This window comes from Takifugu flavidus, chromosome 20 (assembly GCF_003711565.1).
Source record: "Takifugu flavidus isolate HTHZ2018 chromosome 20, ASM371156v2, whole genome shotgun sequence".
Taxonomy (NCBI): domain Eukaryota; kingdom Metazoa; phylum Chordata; class Actinopteri; order Tetraodontiformes; family Tetraodontidae; genus Takifugu; species Takifugu flavidus.
The window spans coordinates 6,029,954-6,049,059 of NC_079539.1; the positions used below are offsets into that span (position 1 = coordinate 6,029,954).

The following is a 19,106-nucleotide window of genomic DNA, read 5'->3' on the forward strand; positions in this document are numbered from 1 at the left end:
AATTCTTTTGAGAACACTTGTGACAGCGGGCTTTCTTAAACTGGCCCCTGGGGACCCCCCAGTGGTCCATTAAGGAGGTTCAAGGTTCCCCGCAGCAAAACTCACAAGTGGACTCTTGTGTTGAAGAACACAGCGAGGTTGAAGGTGCAAAACCTCCATCAAGTCTGCTGCCGCCATCTCCCAGCCTTCCGTCTAAAACTGAATAAATGTGCAAAAATTTTAAAAAGCAGGCGTTCCAACAACAGACGGGTGCTGATGTAAATGTAGCACTCGTGAAGGTTTAAATTTATTTTAAAATGTAGTTAAACTGTTGAAGAATAACGTCACCGGCGACCGGAGCCTCTTTTGGCTCGAGCCCTCCCCCTGCTGGCGAAACCCCGGAACTGACACTTGGAAATAAACGGAGAGGGGCGGGGCTTAGTTTTATTCTTCTAAAAAATTAAACTCATAATGTGATCAAGCAAATAAATTCATAAATTTAAGAAAGATCCTTCAACTGTTTGTGTTTGACATAGGCTCCAAATGTGGCTCTGATGCAGCGCGTAAAGTAAAATCACAGTTCCAACATTCCGACGTCATTTTATGGCCGCACACTGATGAAAACAGCAAATGTCGCTCAAAGTGCTCCCAGCTGCTCTGACTGGTTTCAACCCGACTAAATCTTCATCTTTGGATCGCGAATGACACATTTTTGCGTCCCGGACCAGAGCGGAAGTTGTGATTTTACCCCCTCCCTGGCCGCAGACTTAATCTGGGGGAAAGTATGAGGCAGCGCCGGGAGAGAGGAAAGGGGAGGTTAAACAGTTAGGAATGCCCTTCTTCCTCCTCCTTCCTCTTCCTCTCCGTCGTTTCTTGGACTGCTGACGCGTCCTGCGCTCGGTGCCGCGTCCGGACTTCCACCATGTTTCTCCACTTTCTGCTTTTCGGGGCCTTGTTTTCCCGCAGCCAGGGTTACTTTTCCGAGGAAAGGTCCCCGGAGGAGTCGAGAATGCAGCCCCCCACCGTGGTGATCGCGATCCTGGCCCGGAACAGCGCGCACTCGCTGCCCTACTACCTGGGAGCCCTGGAGAGACTCAACTACCCCAAAGACCGCATCTCTGTGTGGTGGGTGCTCCTGCAGGGCCCCGCTGCGGGGTGCACGCGCTGTTTTAGTGGAGCAGGAGGTCACTTTTATCTAAATGAGTCCGGGGGCAGGGCGACACCCCCCCCCCCCTTGTTAAGAGCTTTCATCTGTTCCTTCAGCCTCTGTTTTCACATTGAAATTAACTCGATTTTCAGCTTAAACTTCTCGGGTGTCTCAGGTTCCCTCGGACTCAACCAGCAAAGTTGTGAAGTTTATGGAAGTTTATGGAAGTTTATGGAAGTTCATGGAAGTTCATGGAATCCTCGCTGGCCGCGACGGAGCTTCTGTGGCCGATGTGCCCTGAACATCCTCGCAGCATTTATTTCTTCTTCTTATTTGTTTGCAATAACTGACCAGTTCTATCTAGTTAGCAGGTCGCTCCAGTCAGACTTGGACCTCGTAAGTATAGAGAAACCACGAGAGCAGAGATGAGATTTCGGGTGGACGGTGCAGATTAATAACCTTGAATTGAACCTTGGGCCTCCTCCCGTCCCCCCTCTCTTCTCTCTACCTGGCCGTGAGCAGATGTGGCCCCCCTCTAACATCTGGCTTCTGCTCGTGCTGTTACGAGGAGCTTTTTTCCTCCATCGACCCGTCTGTGTGGGGGACTTGAGAGGAGCCGAGCCGTGCACGTCGGCCCCTCCCCGGCCCACCGTGCACAGTCCCGCCGTCTCGCGTGTCGTGGATGGCGAGGTCACCTCTCTTGTCTCCTCAGGGCGGCCTCAGATCACAACGTGGACAACACCACGGCCGTTCTGAAGGAGTGGCTCACCGCCATGCAGCAGTTTTACCACCACGTGGAGTGGAGGCCGAAGGAGCAGCCCACGTGAGTCCGCACGCCACCGGCGCCCGGCCTGGCGACCACGAGAGACGCCCGTGCCGTGTCCAACGCTGACTCGTTTGTCCCGTGGCAGGTGGTACGCGGGGGAGCTGGGCCCCAAACACTGGCCCAACAGCAGATACGAGTACGTGATGAAGCTGAAGCAAGCGGCGCTCGGCTTCGCCAGGAAGCGCTGGGCCGACTACATCCTGGTACCTACAGACGCCTCTTTGATGTGGCCTTTGATGTGGCCTCTTTGCTCTCTGCTTCTGAGCCTCTGCGTTTCCTCTCCTCCTTCTCGCCGCCTCAGTACGCCGACACGGACAACATCCTCACCAACCCCGACACCCTCAACCTGCTGATCGCCGAGAACAAGTCGGTGGTGGCGCCCATGCTTCACTCGCAGGGGGCGTACTCCAACTTCTGGTGCGGTATCACCCCGCAGGTGAACGGCCCGCCTTCTGGGAACAGGAAGTGACGTCATCGCCGCGGTTCCCGTGAGCAACTCTCCTGTCTTCCAGGGGTATTACCGCCGAACGGCAGAGTACTTCCCCACCCGGCACCGGCACCGGCTGGGCTGCTTCCCCGTCCCCATGGTCCACTCCACCATGCTGCTGGACTTGAGGAAGGAAGGCATGAAGAGACTGGCCTTCTTCCCGCCGCACGCCGACTATTCCTGGCCGTACGACGACATCATCGTCTTCGCCTTCTCCTGCCGCTCTGAAGGTTCGCTGCCGATGTTCTTCCGGGATTCCTCACGTGTTCCTGACGCGGTTCTTGTGTTCAGGGATCCAGATGTACCTGTGCAACAAGGAGCGCTACGGCTACCTGAACGTCCCGGCCAAGCCGCATCACACCCTGGAGGACGATCGCCTCAACTTTGTCCACGTCCACCTGGAGTCCATGAGTAAGAAGAGCTGCTAGTCGGTGTGATGGATCCGAGGAACCTTCTGTTCTGGTTGTGTTCCCACCATTGGTGTTGGAGCCGGTTCATTATGTAGTCAACAGGAGGTCTCTTCTCGCGTCGTTAGCATAGCAAACGAGCAGGCTAGTTCCTGCCTGGTGGCAGGAAGTTGGTTGTGTGTCCGTGAGACTCGGCCTGAACGTGTTGTTGTCCAACAGTTGACGGTCCGCCCATGTTCCCCTCACGCTACGTCCACATGTTCCCCAGACAGAGAGACCTCATGGGCTTTGATGAGGTTGGCGCCCGTTTCTAAATCAGGCCCCGATTGTGGCGTTCCGTGGCCCAATAACACGTCTGTCCTCGCCAGATTTACCTGATCAACCTGCGGCGGCGGCCCGACCGCAGGGAGAGGATGCTGTTCTCTCTGAACGAGCTGGAGATCGACGTGAAGGTGGTGGACGCCGTGGACGGAAAGTGAGTAGGGAAGGGCCGCCGCGGCGGGGGGCGGCGCTGATCCGGGGTTCATGGACGTGTGTGTGTGTGTGTGTGTGTAGCGCCCTGAACAGCAGTGACATCAAGCTCCTGGGTGTGGACCTCCTGCCGGGCTACTATGACCCGTTTTCTGGACGTTCTCTGACTAAAGGGGAGGTGGGCTGCTTCCTCAGCCACTTCTTTGTCTGGAAGGAGGTGAGAACCTTCCCAGATTAGCTCAGGGTCTCTGTCCCAGTCAGATTATTGTGACCCCCCCCCGTCCTCAGATTGTGGACCAGCAGTACGACAAGGCGCTGGTCTTCGAGGACGACGTCCGCTTCCAGGCCAACTTCAAGCGTCGCGCTCTCAGACTGATGGAGGAGGTGGAGCAGGTGGAGCTGGACTGGGACCTCATGTGAGACCCAGGAACCGGAGCGTTCCTCAGGGCTTTGGTTCTGTTCTGTAGTCAACACCAGAAAGTTGCACAATTACTCCCAAGTCCTTCAATGAACATTAATTATGCATGTTTAAAGACGCGTCTTGTTTCAGATACTTCGGCAGGAAGCAGGTGAATCCCAGCGCCGAGGAAGCGGTGGAGAACGTCCGGAACCTGGTGGTGGCGGACTACTCGTACTGGACCTTGTCCTACGCCATCTCGCTGCAGGGGGCCCAGAAGCTGCTCAACGCTGAGCCGCTGTCCAAGATGCTTCCCGTCGATGAGTTCCTCCCCATCATGTACGACAAACACCCCAAGTACGTGTGGGCCGTCGCCCCGACGCCTTTGTCTCCGAGCTTTGGGGGCGGGGCTTGAGTGAACCCGTGCTACATAGTTAGCTTAATGTTGAGGTGCTGGAAGATCAAACGTGGACGGTTTTAAACGTGGTCCTTTCAGGCCGAGCCTCCATCTGAATGTATGCTAGCTGACGGGCTAACTGCCAGAACCACATTCCTATGTGAGCTATATTTTAACGACCCGCAGACTTCCTGGCAGCATCGCTGCGATCCGCCGCCCAGATTTAGTGCACGGATCCATATTTTAGGAGCCGCCTGGCCTCCAGATTCTACGACTACAGTTTTTTTGGCGATTGATTATCTGGACCAGTCTTTCCAGACTGGAGATGCGTTATCCTGATGTTTCCCAGATGTTAGCAGAGCGCGACGCAAACGTTAGCTCAAGCTGTTGTTGTTGGATGCTTTATTGATCAGGGTGATTTTCCCTCCCTGCAGCGAGGACTACAAGTCCCACTTCCCCAACAGGAACCTCCAGGCCTTCAGCACGCACCCCCTCCTGGTGCAACCGTGCCACTACGCCGGCGACCCCCAGTGGGTGAGCGACACCGAGACGTCCACGCTGTGGGACGATGACTCGGTCCGCACCGACTGGAGGGGCTCCCAGAAGAACCTGAAGGGGGCGGCGCCCCAGGCGGACGTGCTGTCGGGCTCCTACAGGGATGAACTTTAGGAGAAACATTCTCAGGCGTCCCTGTGAGTCGTCAGAACCCGACTGTTTTCTGTAGCAGAACAGCTTGTTTGTGAGAGCAATCAAGACTTTAATTCACTTTATCCAAACGTTTTTAAGTTTACACCAAAGCGCCTGAGCTAAAGAGAGCAGCAGTTTGTTTTCAAGGGTTTTTTTTTACTCTGTTGATCCGTTGGGCTCCTCAGCTGCTGCACTGTTTACACCTGAGACCTCGGGACGATCCGATACTGTCGTTATCTTTCCCTTTTTTAATGTCTTTAGTTCACGTCTGTCTCCTCGTCTGTCTCCTCTCACTGCATCACTGGGATTTCTGAAGGTAAAGTTCACTGAAAATCAAAATTCAATGACTGAGCTTGTTTTCCATCATCATGAGGATGAAAAAAAAGAGACCAACTTTTTATTTTTGGACGTTTGCTCCTTCATTTCAACTCGATTTGAATGACGTAACCGACTCCTCTGCAAGTTTGTTGATGCTCCGAAGTCCGACAATCCTTTCTCTACCTTTTTTTTATTTTCTTTGTGTGTGTAATTTATTGATCTTTTTATATTTGTTGTCAAAGGAAGTGTCGTGCTGCCTGATTTTATTTTCTGATTTTCATCATTTGACTTGAATAAAGTCGGTATATGTAATTTTTTTTTTTACAATCTTTGACAAACAATCTGAACCTTCCAGTTGGAAGCGTCAGATTGTGTCAGATTTGGGGATCTGGATGTTGGAAAACTGTATTTTTAAGGGTTTTTTATGTGTTAATAAAAATTTGTATTTGTGAAGTTCCGTGTAGTTCGCAGTCCCGCCACAGGGGGGCGGTAGAGCCCCGCCTACGGGGACTTCCTCGCGTGTCTGCGGTGATCGACACGCAACAGATGTTTATGGTCAGGAAATCGGATCCATTTCCAGGTCTGAAACCAGTAACACAACTTTATTCCTGTCTGGACAGTTTTATTTTGCTGCAGGGCTAATGTGTCAGTGACGGTTGGTTATTAATCTGTGATTGTTGAGACAGAACAGGTGAAAGAAAAGCCAGGTAGCCCCTTCCCTGCTCCTCACGATGACCCCTGACCCCCCAGCACAGTAGCGTTGTGTTCCTTCACCAATAATGATCGATAACACAATCTTTGCTTCGTTTATCTCTTAGCCCCATTGGCTGCTGGATGGGGGTGGCGATCCCGGGGTTTCGTAATGTCGCGTCACCTCCTCGTTTATCGCGTCACAGATCCCAGATCTGTGCTCGGACTATTTCCTCGCGCAAACATCAAAACACACGCGCCGTCAGCCGAAGCGTCCACGTGGTCTCCGCTTCCGGGGGCCTGAAACAGCAGCTGCAGCTGCAGCTGCTCCAACACGCACGCGCACGTCAAATGCATGTGGAGACAAAGCTCATGACAGGACAGCGGAGGCTGGACTGGGTTCACTGGGAGAGCTGTAGCTAAGCTGGATCTGGACATTCTTCTTCCGGTTTAACCTGTTCACGCATCGTCGGGCGTGTATTCCTGTCAACTTTGCGGGCTCCTGCGGTCTTGAACCCGCCTGATGGAACGTTGATTCCACCTCTGGCGGGGGGCGGGGCCTTGTACTATAGCCACGCCCCCGGCCCTTTCCCCTTCCAGTGTAGCCAGTTGAGTCTCCATTCCTGCTGCTGGTTTCCACGCTTCTGCTCCCCGCACGCGTGCTCCGGACAGAGTGCTGCAGGCCGAGTGTGCGGTAAGTGTTCACGCAACAAACTTTCCGCTGAAAGGCAACAAAGTTGCCGCGTTGGTCGATCGTGACGTGGCGCCGCAGGCTGAACTGGAGGAATCTGGCCGCGACTCGCTGCAGCTGCTGCCTCATTTCTGCCTTTTCCCACTTTTACTTAAAGAAAATCTGACGTTTTTGTAGGGGTGTTACTTTCTGTCCACGTGTTTTCTGCTGCCTCCTTCCGTGCTCGTCTTCGGGACCCTGATGTAATCAGCTGACTGTCGACCCAGTTTGAGCCTGCAGGCTCTTGCAGGCAGGTTAATGAGTGACAGCTCTGCAGCACTGGTGCTGCCCCTTCAGTGATGGTGAAGCTGCCCTCCTCTGTGACGCTCCTGTTCTCATGGGTCCACGATGCTCCTCAGGTGTCTCCTGTGTTCTGGGGTCATGGCCTTCCTGGGAAGAGCAGCTCGGCGGCTGGTGGCGGCGGTCAGACCTCCCTCCTCTGCCTCGGCCCGGATTGTCGCTCGCTCCTACAGCTCCGAGCACACCAAGGAGAAAAACGTCCCCTATGAGAAGACCCTCAAACAGGATGGAGGATCCTCGGGCCCCACCAAACCTCTGCCCCGGTAGGGGTAACGCAGCATTCCCTCTGACTCTCCGCCTCCTTTCACCAACCCGTTCTCCATCTTCAGGGCTGCAGATGTGGTCGTGATCGGAGGAGGCAGCCTGGGCTGTCAGACCGTCTACCATCTGGCTAAAATGGGCCTGACCAACGTGGTTCTGCTGGAGAGAGACCGGCTGACGGCCGGCACCACGTGGCACACCGCAGGTCAGGGAATAGAAGCTAACGTAGCCATTAAAATTCACTATTTTATGTTTACGGCAATCAAATTGTGAAAGTCCGTCATGAGAGATGGATGGTGAATGTCCAGGACCAGGACCGGTTTCTGCCCTCAGAGGTCTCATTTGTCCCCCGTGTCCCTTCAGGCCTCCTCTGGCAGCTCCGGCCCAGCGATGTGGAGGTGGAACTGCTGGCCCACACCAGGAACGTGGTCAGCAAGGACCTGGAGGAGGAGACGGGGCTCCACACAGGCTGGATTCAAAACGGGGGACTTTTCATTGCCTCCAACAAGCAGAGGTTGGACGAGTACAAGCGCCTGATGTCGGTAAGGCCCAGTTCCTGCGGTACCGGAGCTGCTTCCTCCATCCTGAGGATCAAAACAAACATTTGCTGAGGTCTCATTAGCAACGTTAGCGCGGATGCAGAGTCAAATGATTAAGGAGCATATTTAAACCACAAATGGGAGGAAATTCATGCATGTTGTGGCTGGTTTGACGGGTTATTATAAACAGTTACGTAAATGAATGGAGCCCAGCACGTGCACATTACTCTTCCAGATAAAGCTAGCAGCACCTAGCAGCACCTAGCAGCACCTAGCAGCACCTAGCAGCAACACGTGCGCTCTTCACCTTGGTCAAGATTTGTCAAACGTTCCGTTGAACATCGCCCGCTACTGCCTCGGAATGCTCTCTTCGGCCTTGAAAATGTTTCCACTTCAGGTGACAGTGTTGTCGTGCACGCGAGGCCTTCAGGGACACAGTCCCTTAATCGCGTTGCCTTCAGGGAACGTCGGCCATATGACACGTTAAAGTCAACGACAGCGTTACACCCAAACTGGCGGTATTGGCGTTCCCAAGTTGGGTCATTCCCGCGAGCGTCATTGTGCGGGTAAGGATTTATTTTAGGGTAGGGGAGCTTTTCGATGATTCTCTCAGATTAACGACCCTCGGGATGAAACGGGCGCTTCGTTTGTGACACGTGCATCGTTGACACGTGCATCGTCCACAGGAGCAGGAGGACGTGGTGAAACGGCTCCTCAGTTCTGGAACATCATCATTTTTTAGTGGGCGGTCACGTCAGCACGACAGATGGCGCGTGCGATTTAACGTTCCATATGGCCCACGGTCCCTGAAGGCAACGCGATTCAGGGCAACGTGGTTCGGGGATGGTCTCGGCCTCCGTCGCCCGGCTGCCACTCATCCCTTTTCCCCTGTAGCTTTTATCTTGAAGTTCAAAGTCCAAAGTTTTCGCCCGAGACTCCACTCAGATGTTCTGCTCTCGCTCCAGCTGGGCAAAGTTTACGGCATCGAGTCCCACGTCCTGTCCCCTGCTGAGACCAAGGACCTGTATCCGCTGATGAATGTGGACGACCTGTACGGAACCCTGTACGTCCCCAAAGACGGCACCATGGACCCAGCGGGGACCTGCACCACCCTGAGCCGGGCCGCCTCGGCCAGGGGGGCCAAGGTGGGTCTGCACAGCTCTGCTCAGTGACTGAAGTCCTGTCCTGATGACGTCACGCTTTCCTCTCCGGACCAGGTGATCGAGAACTGTCCCGTGACGGGCGTCCAGGTGAGGACGGACGACCTGGGTGTGAAGAGGGTGAAGGCCGTGGAGACCCCTCACGGCACCATTGAGACGCCCTGCGTGGTCAACTGTGCAGGTCCATGGAGGCGTTCAGCAAGAAGAGACAAAAAAACTTTATTTTTGTTGGTTTTAACCTTTTGTCTTCTGGTCTTCACGCAGGCGTTTGGGCTCCCAAGCTGGGGCAGATGGCCGGTGTGAGGGTGCCCCTCGTCGCCATGCATCACGCCTACGTGGTGACGGAGAGAATCGAGGGAATCCAGGTTTGTGTCGTCTGCCCCCCATTAAAGCTGCCCCCCATTAAAGCTGCGCCCTTCTAAGCGTGGTTCCAGGCGTCGCCCACTAGGTGGCGCCTAACGTGAGCGGATGGAGCTGCTGCATCATGGAGACGCTCAGATTTCTACTGCGTCTTTGAGAGGACTCCTGTTATGCCCCCCCCCCTTCTAACCCTGATACCGGTCCCTCAGCTAATCCCAGTTTGGACCTGAACTTGAAAAACCCAAGTCTGAACCGTTAACGTCCCAGAACTGTGACTTCCGAGGGTGTTTCCAGACGTTTCTTTGCTGTTTAAGACTCTTCTTTGTCTGTTGATCCTCACGTCTGAACTGTCGCCCCCGCAGAACATGCCCAACGTCAGGGACCATGATGCATCAGTGTACCTGCGTCTCCAAGGCGACGCCCTGTCCGTGGGAGGCTACGAGCAGAACCCCATCTTCTGGGACGAGGTGACCCTGATCGACTCCGCTGTCCTTCAACGCGGCCTCGCTCGGTCGGGTTGAATCGAGCTCCTGGTACCGGCGCCGGTACCGGACCCGTCCTGGTCCGGTACCAGACCCGTCCTGGTCCCTCGCGTTAGTGCCGCCTATATCCGCCGCTGGAGCCGCACGGCATGCTGGGAAGTTTACATGCGAATCGATCGGATCAGCTTTTCTCTCATTTTGTCATCGGCGCTCCCACAAAGTTAATATTTCCGGAGAGAAAACCCACGAGGCGGCGCCGTTTGGTGTCCTCGTCGCCATGGAAACGGGCTTTGACAATGAGTCATGGCATCACATGACTTTGTGAATTAGGTTTGAAGGCTGCATTTCTGTTCAAAAGTGCACGTGAGGACATGTTGACGCGCTCCCGTCTTTATCTTCCTCACGCAGGAACGTGGTATCCCATAATAATCCCAAATAAGGGCTCGTCTTCCATCCGTGCACGCCTGCAGAACGGCTCCCTTTGTTCTCTGGCTGAATGCAAGTGTTGCTTTGATGTCTTTGAGGGGATGAAAAGAGCAGAAAGAGGCATTAACGCTGGCGAGGTGGAGGAGGAACAGCCTGCCGAGTGCAGGTGAGCAGGAGTGAAGGGAGCGAGAGGAGAGCCGGGTCGAGGACAAACGCAGCTGCTCCTCAGTCACTCCAGCTGAGTGTTGCGGCGCCGTGACGACGCAGGAAGTCTCGCAGCGGACGGACGTTCTGCACCCGTGAGGTGTCCTGCTGGTCCACATTCAGCCTCTGGCTCCTGTTCTGGTCCTGCTGGTCCACATTCAGCCTCTGGCTCCTGTTCTGGTCCTGCTGGTCCACATTCAGCCTCTGGCTCCTGTTCTGGTCCTGCTGGTCCACATTCAGCCTCTGGCTCCTGTTCTGGTCCTGCTGGTCCACATTCAGCCTCTGGCTCCTGTTCTGGTCCTGCTGGTCCACATTCAGTCTCTGGCTCCTGTTCTGGTCCTGCTGGTCCACATTCAGCCTCTGGCTCCTGTTCTGGTCCTGCTGGTCCACATTCAGCCTCTGGCTCCTGTTCTGGACCTGGAGAGTTCGGGGCGTTTTAATCAAGCTACTCGAGGAGCTTGATTGGCCTTGAGGAGCTTGTTGTAGAGAACATTATGGGATGTGTGCGGTCCAGCAGGCTAAAAACATTGTGTTGTTTATTTTCTCTCTCAGGTTTCTGATAAATTTGCCTTCAGCCTCTTCGACCTGGACTGGGACGTGTTCATGCAGCACATCGAGGGCGCCGTCAACAGAGTTCCAGTCCTGGAGCAGACGGGCATCAAGTCAACCGTCTGTGGACCAGGTACACACACACACACACACACACACACACACACACACACACACACACACACACACGCACACACAGAACACTAGCTTGTGAGGCCTGACCCGGTCTTGTGTGGATGCAGAATCCTTCACCGCTGATCACAAACCTCTGATGGGAGAAGCTCCAGAGGTTCGAGGTTTCTTCCTGGGCTGCGGCTTCAACAGTGCTGGTAAGTTTCTCCTGGAGAACCGGCGAGAACGTTCTCTTCAGAACCCTCTGAAGGCACGAGTCGGCTCGCTCCACGGGCCCTTGGCCACGGACGGAACGTTAACCACCGATGGACCTCAGTAAATGGGACAAGCCCGGCGCTAGGAAGCTAGCAGCTAGCAGTCGTGATTGGCCTGTAAGGTCAAAGGTCACGAACGCTAACGCTCGACGGTGAGTGTGTGATGTAACCGATGTGACGAGCGCGGTGATAAAGAACGACCTCGCCGTGGTCACAGCGGACCATCGGTGAAGATCCCGATCACCCCCCCCCCCCCCCCCCCACGCAGCAGATCTGGGGTCAGATGGGCAAAGTCTCGGTTTGTCAGCGTTGGTTTTGAGTTCTGATGAGGTCTAAGCTGCTGCGGTTCAGCCGGGAGCCGGGGGTCAAAGGTCACGTGTAGAGGCTGCGAGAGAGGGCAGAACTGCTCTTCTTCTCTGGTTCGGATTAATGAGACAAGCTCGCAAACTACAGGCGGGCTGTCAGAAAGAGAGGGGGGGTGTGTGTCAACGTTTGTTATGATTAATTAGTGTGTGTGTGTGTGTGTGTGTGTGTGCGTGCGTGCGTGTGCGTGTGCGTGCACGCCTGTCAGGTATGATGTTGGGAGGAGGCTGCGGCAGAGAGCTGGCTCACTGGATCATCCACGGTCGCCCTGAGAAGGACATGTACGGCTACGACATCAGGTGACCCGGACATCTTCCTGTTCACTGAACATGCTAACAGAAATGCTAATGCTGCGAGCCTGCTCACGTCCTCCCGGGTTGTAGTACCACCGTATGCCTCTAGGGCCGTGGCACTTGTAGCCTAGCGAGCACGCTCTGCCTCTCCTGGGTCATGATCTCCAAACTTGACCTTTCTTTTGCGAGCGAATCTTTAAGGAGGGCAGAATAACGCTGCGTTCTGGAGCTAACGTGCTACGTGTGCGGCCCCAGGCGCTTCCATAACTCGCTGACGGACAACCAGCGCTGGATCAGAGAGCGAAGCCACGAATCCTATGCCAAGAACTACTCCGTGGTGTTTCCCTTCGACGAGCCGCTGGCGAGCCGGAACATGAGGAGGGATCCGTTCCATCAGGTAAATGTGATCACCCGATCAACCGCTGCCCTCGCTCTCTGCTGGAATTCTGTCTGACAGAACGAACATCAAAGGGTGAAGCGTTTGGGCTTTGATGCTGTTTATCACGTTTAGACTCCGCCCTCTCAGTCAGTTGTGGCGGCGTGCGGCGTTTATCGGTCCTCGCGGCTCCTGCGACACCAAAAAGGATCGTTTTAAAGTCGTCTTTGGACAGCATCAAAGCAACATAATTCATCAAAGCAACATAATTCATCGAAGCGGCTGCGCGAATGCTGCGAGTTCTTCACCGTCTCGGGACCAAGCTAGCAGACGGGTCGTCCAGTGAGACGGGGCTGTTCTGACCTTCGGCTCTGCGCCCGTTAGACCCCCGTTAATCGCCAATGGAGGCCCATCGCCTAGCAACCAGCCATCCTCCTGACGGCGAGCTTGAGCCCAGCGAGGAGCGGAGGGAGACTGAAAAGCTCTAATTATTTCTTTAAATGCGCTCTGAATCACAACCACCTGTTGGCCGCCGCCAGCCTCCGGGAATCACGCGCGTTGCTCGAGTGGCGTGATTTTTACGGAGGCAATCGGAGATTCGCCACCTCGGATGCGGCTGCTCGCGCGATTTCTGCCTCCCAGTTGTCATGGATGTAAATATAGTTTAGAGTGGGAAGATTTGGAGAAAGCATCAGAACCTGACTGTGTGTGTGTGTGTGTGTGTGTGTGTGTGCGCGTGTGTGTGTGTGTGTGTGTGTTGTGTGTGTGTGTGTAGGTGCTGACGGATCAGGGCTGCGTGTTCCAGGAGAGACACGGCTGGGAACGACCTGGCTGGTTCCACAAAGACGGGGCCGCTCCTGTGAGACGCCAAACACCCACACACGCCATAAAAATATCTGCCGATGCGGCGAGGGGGGCGTGTCCTCCGGGTCGTCTGACCTTTTGTGTTTGTGATTGCGAAGGTGAAAGATTACGATTATTACGGCGCCTACGAGACGAAGAAGCACGTCAACTACAAATACAACGAGCTGCTGGGTCGAGAGTACACCTTCGACTTCCCGCCGCACCACGACGTGGTAAAACGCCGCGGTCCCCACAGATCCAGTAGAACCAACGCTGTCGTCTGTTTCCAGCAGAATGTTTCTGGATTATATAAAAATCTGAGTCAGAGGCTCCGAAATGTTCCCTGAAGGTCGTATGTGAGGGAAAGGGAACATGTGTCCTCGTGGGACGCAGGTTGACGGGTGTGTGTGTGTGTGTGTGTGTGTGTGTGTGTGTGTGTGTGTGTGTGTGTGTGTGTGTGTGTGTGTGTGTGATTCAGATTAAGAGCGAGTGCCTCTCATGCCGCCACGGCGTGGCCGTGTTTGACATGTCCTACTTTGGGAAGTTCTACCTCACCGGACCGGATGCCAGGAAGGCAGCTGATTGGCTGTTCACCGCTGATGTCAACAAGAAGCCAGGTTGGTGTCCTGCAGCGTGCACACACACACACACGCACACACACACACACACACAGGCACACATGCACACACACACACACACACACACACACCACACACACACACACAGGCACGCAGGTGAGGGGCGGGGATAATTGTTCATTATGTTTCCTGCTCTTCTCAGACTGAGGATGATATTTCAGCTGTTTCCGTGGTAACAGGGAAAAAAAAGAAAATTATGCAGCAACAAACCAAAAAACTGATTTTTCATATTTATTATTTTACATTAAACCGAGATTAGTCTGAGACACATCGACTGGTTATACTGGGACAGGGAGGGGGACGACTGGTTATACTGGACAGGGAGGGGGACAGGGAGGGGGACGACTGGTCGTACTGGACAGGGAGGGGGACAACAGGTCATACTGGGACAGGGAGGGGGACAACAGGTCATACTGGGACAGGGAGGCATTCAAGCACGTTAGAAAGTTACTGAATTGATGATTAACTTGATGGTTCAGTAAACAACACCCCCCCCCCACACACACACACACACACACACACACACACACGTGGGCGGATTAATCATAACAAACATTGACTTTAAATTGACCTGAACTTTGGGTTTGTTTGTTGCATTGGCTCGTTTGCCAACGAGCTTCCTGTTTACGAGCGTGTGTGTGTGTGTGTGTGTGTGGTGTGTGTGTGTGTGTGTGTGTGTGCCCTTCAGGTTCCACCGTCTATACCTGCATGCTGAATAAGAGCGGGGGGGCGGAGGCCGACCTGACGGTCAGCAGGCTGGAGCCTGGAGCTGCCGACCTGCCGCTGGCGCCATCGTCCGACGGTCAGCAGCATTTTAATCACGACACATCTTGTTGGGGGGGGGGGCTCTACACGGGGGGGGGGGGGGGTCCAGTACCGCTGCCCACCAGCAGGAAGGTTTGTGTTCTGTGGTGCAGCAGCGGGCCGGTGGGCGGAGCTTGATCAAAAATAGCCCAACAGCGATGGAACCCTGAGCCCCCCCCCAGTCCAGATGGTGCGGGGGACCAGGAAGCTGCTCTCCCTCCAGGCACAGCCCTAAAAGAGGACTTTTATTTCTCTGTAGAATTCTCTCCGTTCTCCATGACGACGGTCGTCAGGTGAACCAGGGTTCCAAAACCTAAAAAAAACAGAATTTCTTGGGTTTTTTCAAACACGCTGGAAGCTGAAAGTTCCTGTTGGGCGCCTTTATTCTGGTCCATCAGTCGCGTTCAGCTGTCGCCATGGTTTCCCCAGGTGATGCGTACTACCTGGCCATCGGGGGCGGCGTGGCGGAGCACAACTGGAACCACATCAGGACGGTTCTTCAGGACCAGGGCTTCCGCTGCCGGCTGGCGGACCACTCCGAGGACATGGGGATGATCAGCATCCAGGGACCCAAGAGGTGGGAACGCTGGTGGGAGGAGGGACATGAGGACATGGGACATGAGGACATGAGGACATGAGGACAAGCCTCTTTCACTGGGTCCATTTTTGATCTGGGCCATAATGATGCAGATTGTTTGGCCCTAAAGGCGTCGCCGCTGCGGAACGACGGCATATTCAGGGATATTCAGCTCCGTGAACGAAGACATCGATTTTTAATTTAAAGTTAAATGCCACCATTTGTCTCGCGGCTCCGTCATTGATCCTCCAATAATTTGCTTCGTGCACAACAAAGACTTCCGTTTAACGTCGCGACCACAGCGGGTAACGGCGCCCCCTGGTGGACACCAGGCGCATCGGGTAACGGCGCCCCCTGGCGGACACCAGGCGCAGCTGCCGTTATGAGAAGCGTCTCTGGATGTTTAAAGGCTGTACTGACTGAAATAATTAGTATTATTATTAAAATTATTATTTTTTTTTTTTTAAAAAAGGTCACAAAGTGATGCGGAAGGCAAGTTGAAGGTGTTCTGATTATTCCGTCGCCAGCATCAACGTTCCCGTCAGATTAGGAAGGGATTAAGTTTCACGCTAAATTATGTAATGCTTAATCTTTTCTGGCTTAGTTTCCCCCCCTCTGATTTCTTGGGTTCGATGAGGTTCTGTTCTCATCTCTCTGGCTCAGTTCTTCCTCCTCGGGTCGGCTCGATTCTCCTTCAGGCCTATTTTTTCCCCGACTCGTGTTCTCTCCGAAGTTCCTCGTGTCCCTGTAGCGGCGTTCCAGGGCTCTTTCTCTTCCTCTCCAGCATCCGCTCAAGATCTCTGCGTTATTAACAGGCGGAATGTTGCGGAAACATTAATTCCTCCTCATGAATGACTGCGGCAGAAAGACGCTACTTTCTGACCCAGATGTTGTGAAAATGCCGCGATGCGGCGTGCAGCTGCCGCCAACATCTGGCCGGGCGCCGGCGGGTTTGTGTTGTGAAAAGTGCCACCTCGGTTGTGTTGAGGGGAAAATCGGCCCGGCGACAGTTTAGGTTCTGTTCCCTCCTGAAGCAAATTGATCCGCTTAGAGGTGGAGGAGGGAGAAGACGAGTGCGTTTATGGAAATGTGTTTGTCATCAGCTCCTCTCCCGGAGGTTCGGGGGGAAGTGGAGGATTTTCTCTTTGGCTGGCAGCTTGCTTTGTAATCACTGAGCCTCATTACAGCGTCCATAATTACACAAGAAATGACATTCTTAGACAGGTGTGTGTGTGTGTGTGTGTGTGTGTGTGTGTGTGACCCCCTGCAGTAGAAACAAACACTCTTTGAAGCCTCCTTGAAAGGCAGAGCGGCGCGTCATCCAGACATGCTAGCGCAGCGTCCCGCCCACACGCACCTCTACATCCACATACGACGGATGATTGATTGCTCGGAGAACGCCGCCCACGCCGATGTGCAAACATGTACAGTACACACCGACCCGGGCCCGTCCATAAATACCCTCGGCCCTGGCGTCCTGCCACGCCGGTGCTGAATTATCCGTCAGAAACGAGCCGAAGGCGCCCACGCACAACCACGCGGTTAGCAACACAAGCTAAACTTGGCGGCTTTTTGTTGACTCATTTTTTTTACGTAACGGCGGTTTTATTTTTATTTTTTTGTGGGACCGCTGCGGAAATGCGACAGTCTGCACGTGAGCGACCTCCCGGCTGCTCGCCGTTGACCACGATTCTCTGTTTGTGCAGTCGAGAAGTTCTGCAGGAGGTTCTGGACACAGACCTGAGTAACGAAGCGTTCCCTTTCTCCACGCACAAAGTTGTTCAAGCTGCGGGTCATCAGGTGAGACACACACACACACACACACACACACACACACACACACACCACACACACACACACACACACACACACCCCACCATAAAGCTGAGGTGATGAAGACTCATCCTATTGCATTGACTTCCACACTGTCCCTGACCTAATCAGAAAGACCTGTCTCTCTCTCTCCCTCCCTCACACACACACACACACACACACGCACACACACACTCACACACACTCTTTGTCTCGGTTGATGTTGCCTAAACGATGCACCGCTCTGGCAGCTGCAGTCTTCTCTCGGCTCTGCAGCTGGGGTGTGAAGGGTTCCAGCTGGTTGGTGTCCTTGTCCTTGGGTGACATTTTAATGGCAGCACTGCTGGGAGAACTTTGTCCCCCCCCAGTGTCTCCCCCGTCCTCCCCCCACTGTCCCCCTCTGTGTCTCTGGAGCCCGTCAGACTGACAGCTTTCAGATTTTCTGTGCGTCTGTGGTGCCCATATGGGATCCAGAGCCACGTGTGGCCGAACAGACGGGCCCGCTGTGGCGCCCCCTGCTGGAGGAACAAGAATTCATTTCTTTGGTTTTCCAGGCCAGACTTAAAATCGAGCTTCCTTCTCCTCTGCATCCCTCTCCTCCAGGTGAGGGCCATGCGCCTGTCCTTTGTCGGCGAGCTCGGCTGGGAGCTGCACATTCCCAAAAATTCCTGCCTTCCAGTCTACCGTGCCGTCATGGCCGCCGGCGCCAAGCACGGAATCATCAACTCGGGCTACAGAGCCATCGACTCGCTCAGCATCGAGAAAGGTTGGTTACCGTTATAAATCCAGCCTCAAACTGGGTTTTTATCCAAAATGTTGCTGTAAATATTTGATCCCCTTGTTGTTGCCGTCAGGCTACAGGCATTGGCATGCTGACCTCCGACCTGACGACACCCCACTGGAGGCGGGGCTAGGCTTCACCTGCAAACTGAAGAGTTCCATCCCCTTCCAGGGCCGCGACAGGCTGGAGAAACAGAAGCAGGATGGGCTAAAGAGACGCATCGTCTGCTTCACCATCGACGAGTCAGTAAAAACTAATTAATTAATTGATTAGATGTGCTGTGAATTTTAGTTTGGCTGAGCAACGTTTATTCATTGAGGTTAGAAATAAACAGGTCTTTGCGGATCACTAAAAATTCCCGTCTTTCTCCAACAGAAAAGTACCCATGTTTGGACTGGAGGCCATTTTCCGGAACGGCGTTCCCGTCGGCCACCTCCGACGAGCCGATTATGGCTTCTTCATCGACAAAACCATCGGCTATGGATATATCCGCAACCCCGAAGGAGGAGTGGTAAAGAACTCGCTCACCTGACTAATGCTAATTCCACTAACTAGCATCAATGTTAAGAACATGCTGAAGGATCAGTTAAGGAACCCCACAAGAACCTGGAGCTGTGGTGAAACTCCGCCTCCCATCTGCTGGAGTTCAGTGGGAAACATCTGGGCTGAGGCGGGTTAGGAAATCATCTTGACTCTTCCTCTTCTTCCTCCTCCTCAGGTGAGCGCCGAGTTCATAAAGAGTGGCGAGTTCAGCCTGGAGAGGATGGGAGTGACGTACAAGGCCAAAGCCCACCTGAAGACGCCCTTTGACCCCGAGAACAAGCGTGTGAAAGGCATCTACGCCTGAGGAGCCGCACGTTAACGGCGTTTTTTCTTTGTTTTGTTTTTTTAAACCCTTTTTTCAGACTTCCCCATGATGAAATCCACTTTATTAATAGGTTAATTATGATCGCTCTGTCAGACTTTTGTCTGTTCGCCGTCGTCTTTCTGCTGTAAGAGTCCGTTAAAGCCGTCCCTGAGGAACTCCTCCAGGCACTTGGAGTCATTTTACAGACTTCCATGCTTGAGTGGCGTCTCAGACACGAAGCCACCAGGAACCCGGGGCGGTTCGTGACCACACTTCTCAGGCGCCGTTTGCTTAATCAATTTTTAATAGAAGTTGTTGAGTAACCGGCCGCATCTGCGCTTAATTGTTTGTTTTGAAGAGTGCGAACTGGCAGCTGGGTAATTTTAGATCCGTCGTACCCCCGATTGTGTCCTGGACGTGTGGGGGAGCGTTCCATCGTGACAGATTTGGCCGAATTTCCGGCGGGTGCAGCTGCGGCGTGGAGTCAACGTGGCCGTTCTGGCTCTGATCCGCGGCGCAACAGCACCTTTCAGAACGCAGGTTTGGTGGAAAACCAGTTCCAGTTAGCC

General features: G+C 54.0%; 2 protein-coding genes and 1 long non-coding RNA gene across 4 annotated transcripts; 2 read left to right on the forward strand and 1 right to left on the reverse strand.

Moving 5' to 3' along the window:
• The first annotated feature begins 463 nt into the window (after positions 1–463).
• Positions 464–5,569, forward strand: cercam (cerebral endothelial cell adhesion molecule). The gene is made up of 12 exons (XM_057019665.1): positions 464–1,104; positions 1,839–1,949; positions 2,038–2,155; positions 2,254–2,388; positions 2,465–2,669; positions 2,731–2,850; positions 3,066–3,142; positions 3,215–3,321; positions 3,402–3,534; positions 3,606–3,733; positions 3,868–4,071; positions 4,546–5,569. The coding sequence occupies exons 1-12, from the start codon at positions 902–904 to the stop codon at positions 4,778–4,780; spliced, it is 1,776 nt and encodes a 591-aa protein (XP_056875645.1). The 5' UTR covers positions 464–901; the 3' UTR covers positions 4,781–5,569.
• A 374-nt stretch (positions 5,570–5,943) lies between these two features.
• sardh (sarcosine dehydrogenase) lies at positions 5,944–18,652 on the forward strand. 2 transcript variants are annotated; one of them, XM_057019658.1, is made up of 23 exons: positions 6,342–6,500; positions 6,675–6,786; positions 6,896–7,099; positions 7,166–7,302; positions 7,461–7,639; positions 8,602–8,781; positions 8,854–8,977; positions 9,061–9,161; positions 9,519–9,623; positions 10,821–10,950; positions 11,060–11,146; positions 11,775–11,865; positions 12,115–12,256; positions 13,011–13,094; positions 13,198–13,311; positions 13,557–13,695; positions 14,405–14,518; positions 14,950–15,097; positions 16,804–16,897; positions 17,513–17,675; positions 17,764–17,932; positions 18,066–18,201; positions 18,409–18,652. In XM_057019658.1, the coding sequence occupies exons 3-23, from the start codon at positions 6,918–6,920 to the stop codon at positions 18,535–18,537; spliced, it is 2,748 nt and encodes a 915-aa protein (XP_056875638.1). In that variant the 5' UTR covers positions 6,342–6,500; positions 6,675–6,786; positions 6,896–6,917; the 3' UTR covers positions 18,538–18,652. The 2 variants fall into 2 exon arrangements, with proteins under 2 accessions (XP_056875637.1, XP_056875638.1); XM_057019657.1 differs by lacking the exon at positions 6,675–6,786 and having other exon boundaries at positions 5,944–6,500.
• Positions 10,370–10,723, reverse strand: LOC130517651 (uncharacterized). Its single transcript, XR_008947760.1, has 2 exons — positions 10,686–10,723; positions 10,370–10,451 (listed from the first exon to the last, which is right to left on the reverse strand). It is a non-coding gene; the product is annotated as an uncharacterized LOC130517651 (long non-coding RNA).
• Positions 18,653–19,106: the final 454 nt, after the last annotated feature.

Excerpts from the sequence above, each read along its gene's own strand:
- cercam (XM_057019665.1), top strand. The coding sequence starts at position 902 with ATGTTTCTCCACTTTCTGCTTTTCGGGGCCTTGTTTTCCCGCAGCCAG. Across the intron at positions 3,322-3,401 it reads GTGGACGCCGTGGACGGAAA|CGCCCTGAACAGCAGTGACA; the intron begins GTGAGTAGGGAA and ends GTGTGTGTGTAG. Across the intron at positions 4,072-4,545 it reads ATGTACGACAAACACCCCAA|CGAGGACTACAAGTCCCACT; the intron begins GTACGTGTGGGC and ends CCCTCCCTGCAG.
- sardh (XM_057019657.1), top strand. The coding sequence starts at position 6,918 with ATGGCCTTCCTGGGAAGAGCAGCTCGGCGGCTGGTGGCGGCGGTCAGA. Across the intron at positions 16,898-17,512 it reads TTCAAGCTGCGGGTCATCAG|GTGAGGGCCATGCGCCTGTC; the intron begins GTGAGACACACA and ends CCTCTCCTCCAG. Across the intron at positions 17,676-17,763 it reads CTCGCTCAGCATCGAGAAAG|GCTACAGGCATTGGCATGCT; the intron begins GTTGGTTACCGT and ends TGTTGCCGTCAG.